We start from the raw sequence: 21,984 nt of genomic DNA, 5'->3' as shown, positions 1-21,984 counted from the left end.
GAAACTGATCGTCAACCAATGCAGACTGCGGAGTGTTGGTGTAACATGGGCATACCTAAGGAAGCCCATGATTGCTCTCGCAGCTGCTTTCTGTACGATCTGAAGTTTCCGAACACTCTGGTGCATCTTATACTCTGAAAAATGCAGTGATCCCTTTAAGGGTTTATAGTTTATGATTGTGACTGTCCCTATGGCTAATTATTTTATAATGTGGCTCAGTGGAGACAGAAGAATTTATGAGATTAAACATGTCGTTAAACAATTATTATTAAAACGATAAAAAGAAATTATGCTTCTGGAAGCATAATTTAGAAAATGTTTAGAAAATGTATTACTCTTTAATGTTATAGGATTAAAAATTAACTCTCATAAACTGGGACACATAACTACTTTTTATCTCCTGGGACTCAATGCCACAGATATATAGTATATTCTTTCAGGAAGAATGGCCAAGAATCATGGTGGTCCTATTGTTAGAATGCGGTATTGCAGGCTGACTCAAGCCACTGGCAGGAATTTGATTCTCACTGGCTCAAGATTGACTCAGCCTTCCATCTTTATAAGGTCGGTAAAATGAGGACCCAGATTATTGGGGCAATAAGCTGTAAACCACTTAGAGAGTCCTGTAAAGCACCATGAAGCGGTATATAAATTTAACTGCTAATGCTATTTTGGAGTAGGGAGAGTAAGTCAAGGAAAACATCAACCCCACGTGACAACTATGAAAAAGTTAATTTCAAGTTGTAGATGTTTCAGAAAGAGATTGAAAATAAAACTAACAATGCTCTATTAAAATCGGCAGTAGGACTATATTTGGAATTCTGCATAGTTTTGGTCACAACTTCTTTAAAAAGTGGCGGAATGATAAACAATACACAAATGTGCAGAGTTTGGTAACTTCCTTTGAAGAAAAAGTACAATATGTGAGAATGTGTTAAGGGGAAAAAATGTAAGCAGAATGTGGTCAAGTAAATTAAAAGTAAGCAAAAGGCAGGGACAACTAGTCAGAGTCAAAAAAGAGAGATGAAGGGTAGAAAATTCAGGATGGGGGGAAAAAGAAGAAGTATTTCGCAACTTCTGCTCCGGCAATCTCACACTACTCACCAAAGCCTACAAAACTTTTGCCAGACCCATCCTTGAATACAGTTCATCTGTCTGGAACCCATACATCTCGGACATCAACACCCTTGAAAATGTCCAAAGATACTTCACCAGAAGAGCCCTTCACTCCTCCACTCGAAACAGAATACCCTACGAAAGCAGACTATCAATCCTAGGTCTAGAAAGCTTAGAACTACGTCATCTAAAACATGATCTAAGTATTGCCCACAAGATCATATGCTGCAACGTTCTACCTGTCAATGACTACTTCAGCTTCAACCGCAACAACACAAGAGCACGGAACAGATTCAAACTTAATATTAACCGCTCCAAACTTGACTGTAAAAAATAATAATAATAATAATAATTTATTAGATTTGTATGCCGCCCCTCTCCGAAGACTCAGCAACTCAGCAAATATGACTTCAGCAACCGAGTTGTCGAAGCGTAGAACTCATTACCTGACTCAGTAGTGTCAACCCCTAACCACCAACATTTTTCCCTTAGACTATCCAAGATTGACCTCTCCAGGTTCCTTAGAGGTCAGTAAGGGGCGTGCATAAGTGCACCAGTGTGCCTTCCGTCCCCTGTCCAATTGTCTCTCCTTATCTCATTTATCTTTTCTTCCTTTCAAATTTGTTCACCTATACTTTTATATCTTTTCTTCTATTCTTTTCTTTATTTATATTATTACATATCTATTCTCTTCAATGTGTATTATGTATTGGACAAAATAAATAAATAAACAAACAAACAAACAAGCAAACAAATAAATAAAAAAAATTCACAAAGCTATACTCTGCTGGTGATAAGCAAAAACATTGAAGTCTTTAAAAGCCATGAGACCTTGTTATGGAAGATAAATCTATCAAAAGTTACTATTAGGGTATCTTTATTATTACCTACAGATTATTGTCAATGCATTGTTGTGATTCAGTCTGAGGCTCCTCAGGGAACGGCTGGAATTCTGTCGGCTCCATGCTCAGAGGGGGAGGACGAGGAACAGGAGGAGGAGGACCAGGCAGATGGGGAAGAGGAATGTCAGGACGAGGAGGAGGGGGAACAGCCTGAGACCCCCGGGGGGGAGCTCTCCCCAGCGAGTAGCCTGGAGTCATTAGATGAGAATGCACAAGCCATCATAGATATGAGGCAGAGAAGGGCAGCACAAAGAAGGGGACAATTAGCCAGGTACTTCCATCCCTAATAGGCAACAGCTGGGTTTGGGTGTGGTTCTCCTCAGAAAGGTTGAAAAGGCAGGCCCGCCCTTCCTGTATTGTGGAGAGTTATCTTTTGGGAGTCCTGTGACCTTGCTTCGATCCTTGGCGTCTCTGATTCTGGCTTGTGGCCTCGAAGGCTGAAAACTTGGGGGAGGCGTGGGTTTTATTATTACAGTGGTGTGTGTGCCAGCAAGAAGCCTGTTGTATTGTCTGGCCGTCGTGACTCTTCTGTGAAGCTTCACAGCATTCCAGTTTGTAAGAACAGTTTTTGTTATCTGTGTTTGTTTTCAAAGATATAAAATGACTTTCCTTTTTACCAGCGTGTCTGGCTACTCTTTTTAGTTGGTGTTGGCGTCTGGGGGAACCCAGACAGAATAGGAAGGTACTATGATATTCATACCTTAAAGGTCAGCTTCCAACAACTTTTATTTTTTATTTTTTTATTTATTTTGGCAAGTATGTATTGCCAGTATACAAAGATACTGTATAACAATGTTTATATACATGATACCAGTAAAAGAGAAACATCAGGACAGGACGGAAGGCACGCTGCTGCACTTATGCACGCCCCTTACTGACCCCTTAGGAATAGGGTGAGGTCAACAGTGGATAGTCTAAGGATAAAGGTTTGGGGATTAGGTGAAGATACTACAGAGTCTGGTAGTGAGTTCCATGCATCAACTACTCAGTTACTAAAGTCATATTTCCTGCAGTCGAGTCTAGAGCCATTTACATTAAGTTTGTAACTGTTGTGTGCTCATGTGTTGTTGTGGTTGAAGCTGAAGTAGTCGTTGACAGGAAGGACGTTGTAGCAGATGATTTTGTGGGCTGTGATTAGGTCGTGTTTAAGGCGACATAGTTCTTTCTAAAGCTAGGATTGTGAGTCTAGTTGTGTAGGGTATTGTGTTGCGAGCGGAGGAGTGGAGGGCTCTTCTGGTAAAGTATCTCTGATAAGTTTATCAATTTATTGCATAACTTTTCTTACATTAGTTTCACTGTTTTTACATGAGGTTTTATATTCCGTAAACCGCTTTGAGTTGCCATTTGCGAATAGGCGGCAATAATAATAATAATAATAATAATAATAATAATAATAATAATAATAATAATAATTTATTAGATTTGTATGCCACCCCTCTCCAAAGACTCGGTACAGCTCACAACAACAATAAACAATTTGGTACAAATCCAATAATTAAAAACTGAAGCTAAAACCCACTTTTATTTAAAAACAGTCAATACTACTCAATCATACCACACATAAATCTTACTAGTCAACAAAGGAATGCATCAATTACCCCATGCCTGGTGACACTTTGCCGACAGGCATGGGGGAATTGAGATATCTTCCCCGGGCCTATACAATTTATGTATGGTATGTTTGTATGTATGTTTGATTAATAATGGGGTTTTAAAAATGTTTTTTAAATTATTAGATTTGTTATGAATTGTTCTATTGCTGTTGTGAGCCGCCCCGAGTCTACGGAGTGGGGCGGCATACAAAAATAATAATAATAATAATAATAATAATAATAATAATAATAATAATAATAATAATAATAATAATAATATAATAATAATAATAATATAATAATAATAATAATAATAATAATAATAATAATAATAGGTAGGTCTTCAGAGTCTTGCGGAAGGCAAGGAGGGTGGGGGCAGTTCGAATCTCTGGAGGGAGTTGATTCCAGAGAGCCGGGGCCACCACAGAGAAGGCTCTTCCCCTAGGTCCCCCCAGACGACATTGTTTAGTCAACGGGACCCGGAGAAAGCCAACTCTGTGGGATTTAATCGACCGCTGGGATTTGTGCGGCAGAAGGCGGTCCTGTTTATATTGCCCGTAGGTATAATATACGGGCAATATAAATAAGAGTAAATAAATAGTAGGAGAAAACCTTCAGGCTGTCCCAAAGCCAGCAGCAATAAGACACCAGAGTTACCTTCCTCTGATGATGATTGAGGGGGACAGTTGCCCTGAGTCATGGTGAACAGGGTGTCTGAGATGTCCGAGAGGAAGCTGTCCATGTCAAAGAGCTGCCTTCCCTCCTCCTCTTCCTCCTCCTTATCCCGCAGCAGCATTGGCACCACATTGGAGAAAAGCTGGTTACACCAATTCTCTGTCGATTGCCAAGGTACATCTTCCTGAAGGGGAGAGAAGAAATGAAGCTGGGGATCTCAAGGGGATCCCTTTCATAGTTGGAGAGCTTATGGGCAGCTCCAAAATGGATTAAAACCAGATTTTTCTCACTCACCGGTTTTGGGCTGGGTACTTCCCCTTCCCGGCTAAACCTGTGGAGCTGTAAGAGAAATTATTATTATTATTTTATTATTATTTATTAGATTTGTATGCCGCCCCTCTCCATAGACTTGGGGCGGCTCAAAACAATAACGAAGACAATGTAAGAACAAATCTAATAATTTAAAAAACACTAAATCCCCCATTATTAAAAGCAAGCATACACGCAAACATACCATGTATAAACTGTATAGGTCCGGGGGAGATGTCTCAGTTCCCCCATGCCTGATGGCAGAGATGGGTCTAAAGAAGTTTACGAAAGGCAAGGAGGGTGGGGGCAGTTCTGATCTCCGAGGGCAGCTGGTCCCTGAGGGTCGGGGCCACCACAGAGAAGGCTCTTCTCCTGGGTCCCACCAAACGACATTGTTTAGTCGACGGGACCCGGAGAAGGCCAACTCTGTGGGATCTAACCAGTCCCTGGGATTCGTGCGGCAGAAGGCGGTCCTGGAGATATTCTGGTCCGGTGCCATGTAGGGCTTTATAGGTCATAACCAACACTTTGAATTGTGACCGGAAACTGATTGGCAACCAATGCACTGTGGAGTGTTGGTGTAACACGGGCATACCTTGGGAAGCCCATGATTGCTCTCACAGCTGCATTAGATATGGATTTCAATTGAGGAATGACATTTTGCTCTGGTGGGAGCTGTTAAAAGACAATAAAAAGCCACCCTTGTTTTCGTGGGAATTAAAATGGCAGGTAGTTTGAATCATGCGAATAAAGACAATGCTCTCAAATAAGGTAGGGGCAGTGATGGGCTCCTACGAGCATCGTCAGGTATGCAGAACCAGTAGTAAAATTTTGATTTTTTTTTTCTTTTTTCTTTCTTTCTGGGCTCTGGGTATATTTTTCCTATGGCAATAAATGAGGTTGAATGTGCATACCTTTAGAAGAGGTGTCCGTGTATGTACGTGTATACACTTTATATAGTAGATGATATATACTTTTGTGTGCCTTGTGTAATATGTATGTACACATAGGGCATATATACATAGAATTAAATAATATATTTTGGATGTTCAATAATAGTAAATAGATAGGGAAATTGTATCTCTTTCAGGTGAGGAGAGGCCAGACACCCTAACCTGAACCCTTGATGTGAGTGACGTCAAGTTGGCCACCTTTAAGCCAGTCATGTGACCTTGTCTTGGTGTATATGCTGCCAGTATGCATAAAAGAAGTAGTAAGAAAACAGTAAGAGAAGGGACTATTTTGTGATGTGATGTGATGTTGTCCAAAGCAAAAAATTTAACCCTGCTGTTCTGTTTAAGAAAAGTAACAAATCTTATGTTCCCGGGTCACCCTGACCCGGACCGAAAACTCTTCATTTGCAGTGCTTATGTTTGGTCTTTTTGAAAGCTTTTTTCACTTGGAAAGTAGTCTGAACATTTCTGCACACAATGATATGAAAATTGAAATGAAAAAAGTAAATCTTATTGGTTTATTTTGCGGATATAATGCACGCCCCCCCTGTTTTTGTGAATTTTTTTTCAATTTATGGATAGTTTTGCTTGCAAAATGCATTCTATTTTACTAAAGTTGGTATGGAATTGGTAGCTTGAACATTTCTGAACATAATGATATGAAAATTGAACTGGAAAAATTGATGCATATTGGTTTATTTTGTTGATGAAATGCACGCCCCCCCCGTTTTTTTTAAATAGTCTTCACTTTATGGATAGTTTTGCTAGCAAAATACATTCTATTTTACTAAAGTTGGTGTGGGATTGGTAGCTTGAACATTTCTGAACATAATGATATGAAAATTGAACTGGAAAAATTGATGCATATTGGTTTATTTTGCACATAAAGTATGCCTCAATTATTTCAATTTATATAAAAATTATGCTGTTAATTTCAAACTTACATACTTTTTTTTAGTAAAATGGATTTGTTTCATAAAATTAGTTCTCTGGCTACAATGTGGTTGATTTTCAAAAGGATATTCCAAATATTTCTAGACAAATATGTACAAACAGTGACAATAATGGCAAACAGCAAGGCCGAGGGGGGTGGCCCTTTTGTGGCAAAAATAAACCAATAAGAACCATTTTTTTCAGTTCATTTATATTTTTCTTATATTCAGAAATGTTCAATTTAGTATATCAAACCTTTTGGGGGAAAATTCCTTAGGGATTTGTAGCCTTAAAAAATAGAAATTGACACGAAATTAAAAAAGGATGGGGGGAGGGGCTTTTTGATCAAAATAAAAATATAAGTCTCAATTTTTCCAGTTCAATTTTCATATCATTATGTTCATAAATGTTCAAACTAGTTTTCCAGTTGAAAAGGTTTTCAAAAAGACCAAATTCAAGTGCCTAAAAAAAATCATTTTGGTCCGGGTCTATATGACCCGAACAGACTAAGTGTGACTTTTTTTTTGCCCAGAAAAAAAAAATTTCCCCCACCCCCACAAATATTTTTTTGATGGTCAGCATTGTTAAATTGAGTAAATGAATGCCTAAGATTTTAAAGAATATTTCGGATTTGGAGCATAAAAAAATAAAAAGTGAAAATGGTTGCAAGCAGCCAAGGGGGGGGGGGAGGCCTTATTTCTGATGTTAAAAAACCAATAAGAATCATTTTTTTCAGTTCCTTTATATTTTTCTTATATTCAGAAATGTTCAAGCTACCAATCCCACACCAACTTTAGTAAAATAGAATGCATTTTGCAAGCAAAACTATCCATAAATTGAAATTTTTTTCACAAAAACGGGGGGGGCGTGCATTATATCCGCAAAATAAACCAATAAGATTTACTTTTTTCATTTCAATTTTCATATCATTGTGTGCAGAAATGTTCAGACTACTTTCCAAGTGAAAAAAGCTTTCAAAAAGACCAAACATAAGCACTGCAAATGAAGAGTTTTCGGTCCGGGTCAGGGTGACCCGGGAACATAAGATTTGTAACTTTTTTTGCCCAGCAAAAACTAAGCCCCCCACCCCCCCAAAAAAATTCTCATAGAGAGAACCCCTGAAATGATGAACCAGCATGAAATTTCAAGTTTCAGATATGCAGGGAAAATTTTTTACAGGGACTCAAACTTGGCTTCGGGTCACATACGACCCGAACAGAACAGCAGGGTTGAGAGGTCATTCTTTATGCATTTTCAGAATCCATAGATTTGTTTTTTTTTCCTAACTTATAGGCTTGTAGTGCCATTGCTGATTGCCTTGACATTGTTGTCCTGTGATGTACCATTTCATCCAATTGAAGGTTACAAACAGTGTATTGGTAGTACAGTGTTCCCTCAATTTTCCCGGGGGATGCGTTTAGATCATTACTTACCATGTTTATTTATTAAAGTTTATTTAAAAAAATATTTATTAAAGTCGGATGAAAGTTTGGCGATGACATATGACGTCATCAGGCAGGAAAAACCGTGGTATAGGGAAAAAACCCGCAAAGTATTTTTTAATTAATATTTTTGAAAAACCGTGGTATAGACTTTTCGCGAAGTTCGAACCCGCGAAAATCGAGGGAACACTGTATTGGTATATAGATAATAACATAATAATAAGAGTAACTTTGCTGAAGCAGAAATTCCAGAGCCAAAAGTTTGGATCTTTTGTGAAAGGTAAAACTATGGGCATTTCTAATCAAAGACTGATTGAGCCCCTAGGTGGAGCTACTACCCAACTCATGATTTAGACCTGACTTTTGACTCTCTCCATTATTTTTAGTCCTCTTTTGTCAACCTGTCATCAGCAAATGGTGAATGGCAGATGCAATCAGACGACATCGGGAAGTATCTGGGGTGAGATATGAAGTCTTGTCTTTTTTGTATCCCCCCAGCAGGTCAGCTTGATAACATTGTTGGGAGAAAGGGAGACCAATCCTTACTCTTTTCTTATAGTAGGTCCTCCATTTGTGATACTCTTTCATTACCACCTCAATTCGTCGCTTCCAGTAATTTCCCTCCAGCACAACTGCCTGAGAAGGAAGACAACAAGCCAGAAGAAGAATTAATAATAATAATAATAATAATAATAATAATAATAATAATAATAATGTTTCTCACTTTTTAAATTGCAATTTTCCAAGTTCAGCCTGGCTTTTGGTATGATAAAAACCATTTTAATATTAACATATTATCCATTATCATTATTATTTATTGGATTTGTATGCCGCCCCTCTCCGCAGACTCGGGGCGGCTAACAACAATGATAAAAAACAACATGTAACAATCCAATTTAATAAGACAACTAAAAACCCTTATTATAAAAACCAAACATACCATACATAACTTGTAATGGCCTAGGGGAAGGAATATCCTAACTCCCCCATGCCTGGTGATAAAGGTGGGTCTTGAGTAATTTGCGAAAGACAAGGAGGGTGGGGGCCGTTCTAATCTCTGGGGGGGAGTTGATTCCAGAGGGCCGGGGCCACCACAGAGAAGGCTCTTCCCCTGGGGCCCGCCAAATGACATTGTTTGGTCAACAGGACCCGGAGAAGGCCAACTCTGTGGGACCTTATCGGCCATGTAACTGAAGGGAAAGATTTTAAAATGATTTGGTCTCCAACACAATACTAATACTATATTGCTGAGTAGAGTAAAATGGATGAGGTCACATCATGCTAAACTATAAATTCTGGCTTTTATCAAATAACAGAAATAACCATTTTACGCTTGGGTCATTTGTGTTCATATATGTTATATGAACTCTGCTGCTTGGTTTATAAAGTGTTTATTTCGCAATCCCCCAAAATTGCATTTTTGATTCAGCGATCAGATTGCGTGTTGCACAAAAACTGCAAAGATCTCAAAAGGTGGAGGGTTTTTTTTTCCAAACAGCAACTGAACTTTCTTTCTTTTATTTTTTTGAAGACAAGAATCTTCTTGAATGAGAAGTAAAACTACTTCAAGAAAAATCAAGAACGTTCAGCCATCCTTATCAAACCTGTAGTGGAAGGAATGGTAAAACATGGGCGCAGAGTTAAAAGTGGGAGCAACCTGGAATCAATACATCTAATTCTTATCTAATTCCTAGCAAGGGCTAACCATTAGTTGAGAATTTACCTGTGGATAGACATACTCCCCCCTGCCTCCCCCCTCCCTGTGGTTTCCCCAATTGCACACATTGTTTGCTTTTACATTGATTCCTATGGGAAAAATGGCTTCTTCTTACAAACTTTTCCACTTACGAACCTGGTCACGCAATAGATCAGTTTAAGTGGACCTTCACATATGGACCTAATCTTTAATGCCTATGAAAACTGCAGCATCAGCATAATCTACACACACACACAAACACACATGATGTGGAGAAAATACTACACCACTTACTTCTGGCTTTCGATGCGCATCTGCTTCAGACCCATCCAGAGGAGTAACAAATCCACAAACAGAGGTCTTCCTGCGTTCCACATCTGTGTGAAGAATCCATTACAGTAAATATTCCATTGTCCAGGCAGGCTGAGGCAGCACAGGCCTTTCTGCTGCTTCTTAGTATAGTGCTACCTCTACCTACAAATGCCTCTACTTACAAACTTTTCGAGATAAGAACCAGGTGTTCAAGATTTTTTGGCCTGTGCTCAAGAACCATTTTCCACATACAAATCTGAGCCTCCGAAACTGTAACTGGAAAAGGCAGGGAGAAGCCTCCGTGGGGCCTCTCTAGGAATATCCTGGGAGGAAACAGGGCCAGAAAAGGCAGGGAGAAGCCTCTGTCAGGCCTCTCTAGGAATCTCCTGGGAGGAAAACAGGGCCGGAAAAGGTGGGGAGAAGCCTCTCTGGGGCCTCTCTAGCAATCTCCTGGGAGGAAAGAGGGCCGGAAAAGGCGGGGAGAAACCTCCATGGGGCCTCTCTAGCAATCTCCTGGGAGGAAGCAGGGCCTCCACCCTCCGTGTGGTTTCCCCAATCGCACACATTATTTGCTTTTACATTGATTCCTATGGGGGAAATGGCTTCTTCTTACAAACTTTTCTACTTAACAACCTGGTCACGGAATGAATTAAGTTCGTAAGTAGAGGTACCACTGTACCTGGTATATGAGACGACTATGTCATTTGCTCTGCCCCCACCCTCTCTTTTGTCTCCCCTCCAAAAATATATTAAAGCAGAAAAGACAGAGCCGTTGCTCAGGCCTTTAAAATGCAAGCAGAAGGATATGTAGAAATGTTCCCCCACGCACTCATTCCCCATCCCACTCCCAGTGCAGTTTGGATTACCACTCCCATTATCCTTGGTTATGCTGGATGAGACCTTTTGGATTTGCAGCCTAAAACATCAGCTGAGTACCAAATTATGGGGGAGAAAATATGCTACTTCACCATTTCTGTACCACCCACCCACCCCACTTTACCAGTTACTATTCATGTAACTGAGTTTCTTTTAGGCCAAGGGTAGGCAAAGATGGCTCAATTATGACTTGTGGACTTCAACTCCCAGCATTCCTGATCCAATATTTTTGCACCGAAGCAAAAAAATCACAGAAAGCTCATGAGATTTTGTTTCCTGCGCATGGGAAGAAGCAAAAACATGCTGGGACATGCACAGATTCAAGCTTAATATTAACCGCTCCAAACCTGACTGTAAAAAGTACAACTTTAGTAATCGGGTTGTCAAAGCGTGGAACTCATTACCGGACTCTGTAGTATCATCCCCTAACCCCCAACACTTTACCCTTAGACTATCCACGGTTGACCTCTCCAGATTCCTAAGAGGTCAGTAAGGGGCGTGCATAAGCGCACTAGAGTGCCTTCCGTCCCCTGTCCTATAGTCTCTCCTATATCTTGTATTTCTTCTCTACTATATCCTCTATAACCTTCATTGTGTATTATTGTGTATTGGACAAAATAAATAAATAAAAAACATGGAGGAAGGTCTTAAGCAAAATAAATAAATAAAAAACATGGTGGAAGGTCTTAAGCATAAAACGTATCAGGAAAGACTTCATGAACTCAATCTGTATAGTCTGGAGGACAGAAGGAAAAGGGGGGACATGATCGAAACATTTAAATATATTAAAGGGTTAAATAAGGTCCAGGAGGGAAGTGTTTTTAATAGGAAAGTGAACACAAGAACAAGGGGACACAATCTGAAGTTAGTTGGGGGAAAGATCAAAAGCAACATGAGAAAATATTATTTTACTGAAAGAGTAGTAGATCCTTGGAACAAACTTCCAGCAGACGTGGTAGATAAATCCACAGTAACTGAATTTAAACATGCCTGGGATAAACATATATCCATCCTAAGATAAAATACAGAAAATAGTATAAGGGCAGACTAGATGGACCATGAGGTCTTTTTCTGCCGTCAGACTTCTATGTTTCTATGTTTCTATGCACATGCAGGAGAAGTGAAGCTGCTCATGCAATGCAACTTTCACTACCATATGCCATCCTTATTTATTTATTTTATTTATTTTGTCCAATACATGTTCCGTCAGGCTCTCTGGTAGAATCCTCCCAAAAATTCACAGGTACAAATTTCAAATACACACATGTTTGAAAATTCAAAACCATGTTCTTTATAATGAAAATTCACTTAAACCAAGCCCTCTTTTGGTATAGCAAAGAGCACTCGTCTCCAAACTTTGTACAAGTCCCTTATCAGTTCTGTGATACTTAGCTTCAGCTGTGAGGCAATTCACAGTCCTTCTTTCACAAAGTGAAACACACTTTGCTCTGGTTTAGTTTCAAAGCGGGGAAAAATCAGCACACAAAAGGTCAAAGTCAGTAAAGCAGTCACGAAACACAACAATCAGATCATCCTCCACAATGGCCAAACCCACAGGCTGCTATTTATAGCAGCCTCACTAATTACCACAGCCCCACCCAACCACAGGTGGCCTCATTTTCTTTGATAATAATCTCTCAGTTGTTGTTGCCTATGCATCGCTCTCCGCATGCGTGGCTGTATCATTAACTCTTGTTCTGAATCCAAGGAGGAGCTAGATAATTTATCTCCTTCTGAGCTGTCTGCCACACTCTCCTCCTCCCTGTCACTCATGTCTTCTTGGTCAGAGGAACCTTCATCAGCAGATTCCACCGGGGGCAAAACAGGCCTGCAGCATGTGGATGTCTCCCCCACATCCACAGTCCTTGGGGCAGGAGCTGGGCCAGAGCTAACCACAACAAATACACAATGAGGGTATTTACACACACACACACACACACACACACACACAGAGAGAGAGAAAAGATATAGTAATAGAACATATCAATGAAAGAGTAGAAGAAGAGATATAGGAATAGAAGAAAGGTATAGGAGATATAGGAGAGCAATAGGACAGGGGACGGAAGGCACTCTAGTGCACTTGTACTCGCCCCTTACTGACCTCTTAGGAATCTGGATAGGTCAACCGTAGATAATCTAAGGGTAAAGTGTTGAGGGTTTGGGGATGACACTATGGAGTCCGGTAATGAGTTCCACGCTTCGACAACTCGGTTACTGAAGTCATATTTTTTACAGTCAAGTTTGGAGTGGTTAATAGTAAGTTTAAATCTGTTGTGTGCTCTTGTGTTGTTGTGGTTGAAGCTGAAGTAGTTGCCGACAGGCAGGATTTTGCAGCATATGGTCTTGTGGGCAATACTTAGATCTTGTTTAAGGCGTCTTAGTTCTAAACTTTCTAGTAGAAATCCGCTACTGACCTGCCCCCCCTCCATCTCTCTCCCCGTCTCCCTCGCCAGTCTCCCAAACTCACACTGGATGTACCAAGCTCTCCAAATGGCATTGTTGAGGCGGATCTTGTCCCGACAAAGTAATTGCAATCCTTTGAAATTCTTCCACTTGGGGGATACCAGCTTTCCACTGAAATGTCAAGGAAGAAGACATGGATTTAAAGAGGGGAGGATACAAATGGGGAAACAGACAGACCCCAGTTCATTTTCATTAACCATGCCTGTAAGGTAGAAGGTCTTAAGCATAAAACGTATCAGGAAAGACTTAATGAACTCAATCTGTATAGTCTGGAGGACAGAAGGGAAAGGGGGGACATGATCAAAACATTTAAATATGTTAAAGGGTTAAATAAGGTCCAGGAGGGAAGTGTTTTAATAGGAAAGTGAACACAAGAACAAGGGGACACAATCTGAAGTTAGTTGGGGGAAAGATCAAAAGCAACATGAGAAAATATTATTTTACTGAAAGAGTAGTACGGTAGATGCTTGGAACAAACTTCCAGCAGACGTGGTTGGTAAATCCACAGTGACTGAATTTAAACATGCCTGGGATAAACATATATCCATCCTAAGATAAAATACAGAAAATAGTATAAGGGCAGACTAGATGGATCATGAGGTCTTTTTCTGCCATCAGTCTTCTATGTTTCTATGTTTCTATGTCTTTGTTTGATCCATTATCATTTTAACAAGCCAGGGCTGATGGAATCATAGTTCTATTGATGAGTAATCATTTGTTAGAACAACTACCGTATTTTTCAGAGTATAAGATATACCTTAGTTTGTGAGGGGGAATAGGAAAAAAAATAATCTGCCTACCAGGTACAGTGGTACCTCTGCTTACAAACTTAATTCATTCTGTGACCAGGTTCTTAAGTAGAAAAGTTTGTAAGAAGAAGCAATTTTTCCCATAGGAATCAATGTAAAAGCACACAGTGTGTGCGATTGGGGAAACCACAGGGAGGGTGGAGGCCCTGTTTCCTCCCGGGAGATTCCCAGAGAGGCCCAGCAGAGGCTTCTCCCTGCTTTTTCCAGCCCTGTTTCCTCCCAGGAGATTCCTAGAGAGGCCCCACGGAGGCTTCTCCCCGCCTTTTCTATATTAAGATATGTATCCTACTCCAATATTTCTTTGCTTTACTATATGTCCACCATAATTGATAAAAAGTCCCTTCTTTGCATTTACATATCCAATATTCATTTCAAATGCTGATATATATTCTTGACAATTTATGATTGAACCCTGCTTGGGCAGGGGGTTGGACTAGGTGACCTGCAAGGTCCCTTCCAATTCTGTTAATCTGTAATCTGTAATGATTTGAAGTGTACTGTTGAGCATCAGTTTTGGACACCAAATGAGGACTTCCCTGAAACAGCCTATCTTTCAACTGTGGATACTGAAGACAAACAGTAAAAGAACGGCATTATCATGTGTGCATCCTACAGGCATTTAATTGAAAGGCAGATATTGAATTAGTGGATCTCTGATTCATAAAAGGGCTTTCTGTCCAGTGCATTTGTTTGTAAAGGTTCACTTTTGGCAAAATGGGTGGCATACAATTTTTTTTAAATTTTTTATAAAGTTTTATTTACAAGGATATATACAGTAAATACATTGAGGTACAGACAGCAATATAGAAACAAAAATTGTGTATCAAATTTAAGGCAATATGCATTTAACCATAGACAAAAGACAAAACAGAATAGAACAAAATAAACAGAAATGGGAAAACAAACAAACAAATAGGACAAAAAAAAGGGCAGAGGGGGGCGGAGCCAACTGTGGTGCTGGGTGGTCGGTGTGGAGCCGAGCTCCGCTAACATCGCCACTCTTTGGGCATTCGTTCAGCCTCTCGAGGATCGCAGATCTTACGTGCAAAGTTCTGAAGAAAGGGGGGTATCGCCAGTCTGGTTTTCGGGGTGGGTGGTATACAATTTTGATAGATAGATTGATAGATAGATAGATAGATAGATAGATAGATAGGTAGGTAGGTAGGTAGGTAGGTAAGTAGGTAGGTAAGTAGGTAGGTAAGTAGGTAGGTAGATCTAGAAGTAAACAAATAAATAAGTAAGTAAGTAAATAAATAAGTAAATAAATAAATCAGTAACTAAATAAGTAAATAAATAATCCATTTACAAACTTTGAACCTTCAAGCCTTCGAACCGATCTAAATGTAGTTCATAAAATCATCTGCCACAATGTCCTACATGTCAATGACTACTTCAGCTTCAACCACAACAATACACCGAGCACACAATAGATACTAACTTAATGTAAAGCACTGCAAACTCAAGTCCTTAAATCAAGAGGGCGATAGAGAGAGGGGAGTAATATGAAATATAGAAGGAAAACAGATGGGAAATGAAAGTATAAAAAGTACAAATTTAGGATATTTTGATTAAATGTATAAGTATGTAATGTTTTGATGTTATGGTATATGTATGGATCAGGGGCAGGTGCTTTACCTTTTCCTACCGGTGCACTGTGTGCACATTGCAATGTTTTGTGTATGCGCGCACTCACCCCCAGCACAATTTTGCTTCTGTGCATGCTCAGAGAGCTGAAAATCATAGGAAATTATGTATAAAAGATGGCAGTGTGCATAAAACTATGGGGTAATGAAGTAACTGGGTGCATACTCTATTCTATCTACTATATCAACCTATGATAACTAAAGATGATAGGATGTGTAGTCTAATGTCACTTAGAGGGCAACAAATTAAGAGAAGATTACACAAACTGTTTCAACTCCTACCCTCAAAATGTTGCTACAGAGCACTGAACACCAGGACAATTAGGCACAAGAACAGTTTTTTCCCAAACACCATCACTCTGCTAAACAAATAATTCCCTCAACACTGTCAGACTTTTTACTAAATCTGCACTTCTTTTTCTACTAGTTTTTCTCATCATTCCTATCATCCTCTTCCTCCCACTTAGAACTTTATGACTGTAACTTGTTGCTTGTATCCTAAGATTTTTATTAATATTGTTTCTTCATTGCTTATTTGACCCCTATGACAATCATTAAGTGTTGTACCACATGATTCTTGACCAATGTATCTTTTTTTTTAATGTACGCTGAGACCCTATGCACCAAGACAGATTCCTTGTGTGTCCAATCACTCTTGGCCAATAAAATTCTATTCTATTCTATTCTGTTCTTCTATTCTATTCTAATTCTATCCTATCCTATTCTATTTTAATTATATCCTATCCTATCCTATTCTTATTCTATTCTATCCTATCCTATTCTAATTCTATCCTATCCTATTCTAATTATATCCTATCCTATTCTTATTCTTTTCTATTCTATTCTATCCTATTCTTATTCTATTCTAATTCTATCCTATCCTATTCTTATTCTTATTCTATTCTATTCTATCCTATTCTTATTCTATTCTATTCTATCCTATCCTATTTAGAATAATAGGATAGGATAGAATAGAATAAGAATAGGATAGAATAGAATAGAATAAGAATAAGAATAAGAATAGTCTATGTTTCTATGTTTCTATTCTATCCTATTCTATCCTATTCTGATTCTAATTCTATCCTATCCTATTATTCTATTCTATTCTATTCTATCCTATTCTTATTCTATTCTATTCTATCCTATTCTTATTCTATTCTATTCTATCCTAATTCTATCCTATCCTATCCTATTCTTATTCTAATTCTATCCTATCCTATTCTAATTCTATCCTATCCTATCCTATCCTATCCTATTCTTATTCTATTCTATTCTATCCTATCCTATTCTATTCCACTCTGAATTCCTGTTTTCTAATACAGCACAGGCCTCCATTATGAATTTTCCCCATTACACATTTGGCTGCTATTTTACAGGGTTTTCCATCCCAGCTGGTGTTTGCTTGCTTTCCTGTCCAGGAGATGATGAAGGCCGGCTTTATACATGGGCCTCTGCACATAGATTAGCGAAAATGTGCTCTGCTTTGCACACTGAATAAACAACAGGCTGACTGTTCCTGGAAACCTGGATATCGTGAGGGAATAATTGTTACAATATGGTTTTACTCTTGTTTCGATAGTGCTTCTTTAGACCACATGCACTGTTTTTTAAAAAAATGTGATTTAGTTCAGTTTATTATCACTGCATCTCATACAATGAAATTAAATGCCATCTTCAGTGGACACCAGAGGTCTCAAACCGGGGCTACTTTAAGGCTTGTGGACTTCAACCCCCAGAATTCCTCAGCCCGCTTTGCTGAGGTGTGTTCTGTTGGGCTCTCTGGTAGACTCCTCCCAAAAATTCACAGGTACAAATTTCAGACACACACACGTTTGAAAATTCAAAACAATGTTCTTTATAATGAAAATTCACTTAAACTAAGCCCTCTTTTTGTATTGCAAAGAGCACTTGTCTCCAAACAAACTGGTAATTTGTACAAGTCCCTTATCAGTTCTGTGATACTTAGCTTGCAGCTGTGAGGCAATTCACAGTCCTTCTTTCACAAAGTGAAACACACTTTGCTCTGGTTTAGTTTCAAAGCGGGGGAAAATCAGCACACAAAAAGTCAAAGTCAGCAAAGCAGTCACGAAACACAATGATCAGATAATCCTCCACAATGGCCAAACCCACAGGCTGCTATTTATAGCAGCCTCACTAATTACCACAGCCCCACCCAACCACAGGTGGCCTCATTTTCTTTGATAATAATCTCTCAGTTGTTGTTGCCTATGCATCGCTCTCCTCATGCGTGGCTGTATCATTAACTCTTGTTCCGAATCCAAGGAGGAGAGAGATCATTGATCTCCTTCTGAGCTGTCTGCCACACTCTCCTCCTCTCTGTCACTCATGTCTTCTTGGTCAGAGGAGCCTTCATCATCAGATTCCACCAGGGGGCAAAACAGGCCTGCAGCATGTGGATGTCTCCCCCACATCCACAGTTCTTGGGGCAGGAGCAGGGCCAGAGCTAACCACAACAAGGTGAGGTGTTGAGCTTTGCTGGCTGAGGAATTCTGGGAGTTGAAGTCCAAAAGTCTTAAAGTGGCCCTGGTTTGAGACCCCTGGTCTACACCATACATAGGAAAATTATAAAAATATAACAAAGACACACATCCTTCACATTCTAGGTCACAGATCACAGAAGATGCTGAGATCTCTACAACATGCTGAATCAGGGCTTAAAAGGCAAAATTGCCCCCGATGAAGCTTGACTTGTAGAGACCACATGGATACAATCAGGCAGTTTTCAACTGTCTTCTTCCGGGCAAAAATTTTGGAAGGAAGTACAGAATGAAATTAACAATATGCTAAACATTAATTGGATAATCACGAAAGAATTAGCAACACTAGTTAAACATGGGGAATTACGAGAATTTAAAGAAATCAAAACAGCAGCTTTGGAAAGCGCTCAAGCAGTAGTGGTACTAGGGTGGAAGGATAATAATAAATGGACAATCCAGAATTGGTACTGGTACATGGTGGACCACATCCACTTCAAAATTATGGAAATAAGATTAAATAACTTTGACGAAAATAAATTGGAGAAGCTGATGGCACGATGGAATAAGGTGAAAAATTATATCTTAAGTAGAATTTATGATGACAATGTGAAAAATAAATTCCAATCACTTTTTGTATGCAAAGAAATGTAAACCGGAGCCAAGGAAGAAATTGAAATTTATTGTAAATAATTTAACCCCCTAAATGGTGGTGGGGTTTATTGGTGTTGGGCACTTTTTCTTTAAGATTTGTTTGTTTGTTGTAATAAAAATTTAATAAAAATATTTTCTTCCGGGAATATTTTCCAATTTTCCAGCCTACCTTTCACAATCTTCTCTGTGCTCTCAGACACGCTTGGGCAATATCAGCCAGGTGCTACCCAACCAGAAACTATCCAACTGAACTTTAATCTTCCTCCATTTAGGGTGTGAACTCAGCCACTTAGAAAAACAAGATGCCCCTCTATCAACCCACAGCAGTGGGAGTGAACAGAAGGAAGAGCAATATCATTTTTAATTTATTTTTTTGTCAAATGTTTCCATTCTCCAGGCTTTGTCTGACAGCAGCCATGATTACATCAGCTCCCCCTCTCTCAACACCCACCCCCCACACCTTAGATAGCTGCCAAGGGACCACAATGGCAGCAGAAAGATGAAAATGTTGTCGATTTTGTCATCACTTCTTAGTCTCCTATGTACAGGGGAAAATATTTACTGACCCCTCACATCCTGGACACAAATAGTTTCAACTCCTACCCTCAAAACGTCGCTACAGAGCACTGCACACCAAGACAACTAGGCACAAGAACAGTTTTTTTCCGAACGCCATCACTCTACTAAACAAATAATTCCCTCAACATTGTCAGACTTTTTACTAAATCTGCACTTCTATTCTACTAGTTTTTCTCATCATTCCTATCACCCCTTTCCTTCCACTTAGGACTGTATGACTGTAACTTGTTGCTTATATCCTAAGATTTTTATTAATATTGCTTCTTCATTGCTTATTTGACCCCTATGACAATCATTAAGTGTTGTACCACATAATTCTTGACAAATGTATATTTTATTTTATGTACGCTGAGAGCATATGCACCAAGACAAATTCCTTGTGTGTCCAATCACACTTGGCCAATAAAGAATTCTATTCTATTCTATTCTATTCTATTCTACATCGAACCGAGGAAGGATTGCAGAATCACCAGCTGGCTAGTATGGTTCTCCATAAAATGCCTGCAGAGAACAACTCTGTGGGATCTAACCGGTCACTGGGATTCATATGGCAGAAGGCGTTCCCGCAAGTAATCTGGCCCGATGCCCTGTAGGGCTTTATAGGTCATTATCAACACTTTGAATTGTGTCCAGAAACCAATCGGCAACCAAAGCCGTTCGTGGGGTGTTGGAGAAACATGGGCATGTCTAGGAAGGCCGATGACCGCTCGCGGGGTTGCATTTTGCATGATTTGATGTTTCAAAGGTAGCCCCATGTAGAGAGCATTGCAGTAGTCAAATCTCAAGGTGATAAGGGCACGAGCATCTGTGGGTAGAGATTTCCTGTCCACATAGGGCCAGAACTGGTGCACCAGGTGAATCTGGATGATGGTCCAGAATCAGCTGTGGATCGAGGAGGATGCCCAAGTTTTGGACCCTCTCTGAAGGGGTCAAAAGTCCTCACGCACAGAGTAATAGACGGACAGATGGACGTGTCCTTGGGAGACAGAACCCACAGCCACTCCACCTTGTTGAGGTTGAGTCTGAGCCTATTAACACCCATCCAGATCCTAACAGCCTCCAGACACCAGCACATCACTTCCACTGCTTCACTGAGTGGACACGGGGTGGAGATGTATAACTAAGTATCATCAGCATACTGATGGTAACTCACCCCGTGCCCTCGGATGACCTCACCCAGCAGTTTCATGTAGATGTTAAACATCCAACAGGTGGCCAGCCAGCCTCCGTCTAACACTTACAGTGAAAAAGACTTCTGAGGTACAATACCACATTGTTGAAGACCTCTATTAGGATGGTTTTTCTGATATATCCCACAAAATGAGCTGGGGTGGTGCAGCAGGTAGAGTGCTGTACTGCAGGCCACTGAAGCTGACTTGTAGATCTGAAGGTCAGCTGTTCAAATCTCATCACCGGCTCAAGGTTGACTCAGCCTTCCATCCTTCTGAGGTGGGTAAAATGAGGATCTGGATTGTGGGGGCAATAGCCTAGCTCTGTTTAAAAAGTGCTATTGCTAACATGTTGTAAGCCACCCTGAGTCTAAGGAGAAGGGCGGCATAAAAATCAAATAGATAGATAGATAGATAGATAGATAGATAGATAGATAGATAGATAGATAGATAGATAGATAGATAGATAGATCAATCAACTTTATTTTGGCTGAAATGAGGCTGCGGGCAATTTAAAATTTTTATAAAACTGTATGAAAACCCCAGGGCTAGAAACTAAGTTTGCATATTTAACGTGGAGTGGGATCATGTTCACACAGATCATATTTGCATAATACACTTAAGTAAGTCAGTTATACATCCAGGAGCTGCTTTCGTATAATTTCTAAGTCAAGTGTTAATCTTGTCTTTTTTTTTTTGCTGTTTTGGTTAATTTATGCCTCAATGTATTGCGCAAATCCAGAAAATGAGTTATTTCAGTAACTAGGTCAATGTGAAGTGTGAATACAGCTATCCATCTTGTGTGATGGGCAAGAGCAATCCTCAACTGTGGATATAACTCAAAGAAAAACCGGAAGATCTAAAACCTGGATTATTGTAATTTCTTTAGCTGGGACTGTATTTGAAGACTTCTTGGAAATTGCAGCTGCTGTAGTATCCAGCTGCCCATTGGATAAAGGATCGACTTTGTTATTCCTTCATCACACTGCTGTAGGAGCTGAACTATATTTATTTGTTTGTTTGTTTGTTTGTTTGTTTGTTCATTCATTCATTCATTTATTTATTAGATTTGTATGCCGCCCCTCTCCGAAGACTTGGGGCGGCTCACAACAGCAATAAAACAATATAGCAGTGGAACAAATCTAATATTAAAAACATATAAAACCCTATCATTATTTAAAAAACCAAACAACACATTCATACCAAACATAAAACAAACTATAAAAAAGCCTGGGGGAAAGGTGTCTCAACTCCCCCATGCCTGGCGGTATAAGTGAGTCTTAAGTAGTTTACGAAAGACAGGAAGGGTGGGGGCAGTTCTAATCTCCGGGGGGAGTTGGTTCCAGAGGGCCGGGGCCACCACAGA

The 21,984-nt window shown here is 39.6% G+C and overlaps 1 protein-coding gene across 1 annotated transcript in view; it reads right to left on the bottom strand.

Annotated features, from left to right (window-relative positions):
• The window catches only part of MLXIPL (MLX interacting protein like), a 94,185-nt gene that overhangs the window by 55,709 nt on the left and 16,492 nt on the right, over positions 1–21,984 (bottom strand). The window contains exons 2-6 of the mRNA XM_070735096.1: positions 13,274–13,380; positions 9,913–9,995; positions 8,469–8,558; positions 4,580–4,624; positions 4,268–4,469 (exon numbers count right to left, since the gene is read on the bottom strand). Of these exons, the coding sequence (XP_070591197.1) occupies positions 4,268–4,469; positions 4,580–4,624; positions 8,469–8,558; positions 9,913–9,995; positions 13,274–13,380 (527 nt within the window). The remainder of the gene's footprint in view (positions 1–4,267; positions 4,470–4,579; positions 4,625–8,468; positions 8,559–9,912; positions 9,996–13,273; positions 13,381–21,984) is intronic.

The sequence above is a fragment of the Erythrolamprus reginae genome, chromosome 1 (assembly GCF_031021105.1).
Source record: "Erythrolamprus reginae isolate rEryReg1 chromosome 1, rEryReg1.hap1, whole genome shotgun sequence".
Lineage (NCBI taxonomy): Eukaryota > Metazoa > Chordata > Lepidosauria > Squamata > Dipsadidae > Erythrolamprus > Erythrolamprus reginae.
Note: the sequence above shows the minus strand (reverse complement) of the source record. Positions and strands in the feature narration are given on the sequence as shown.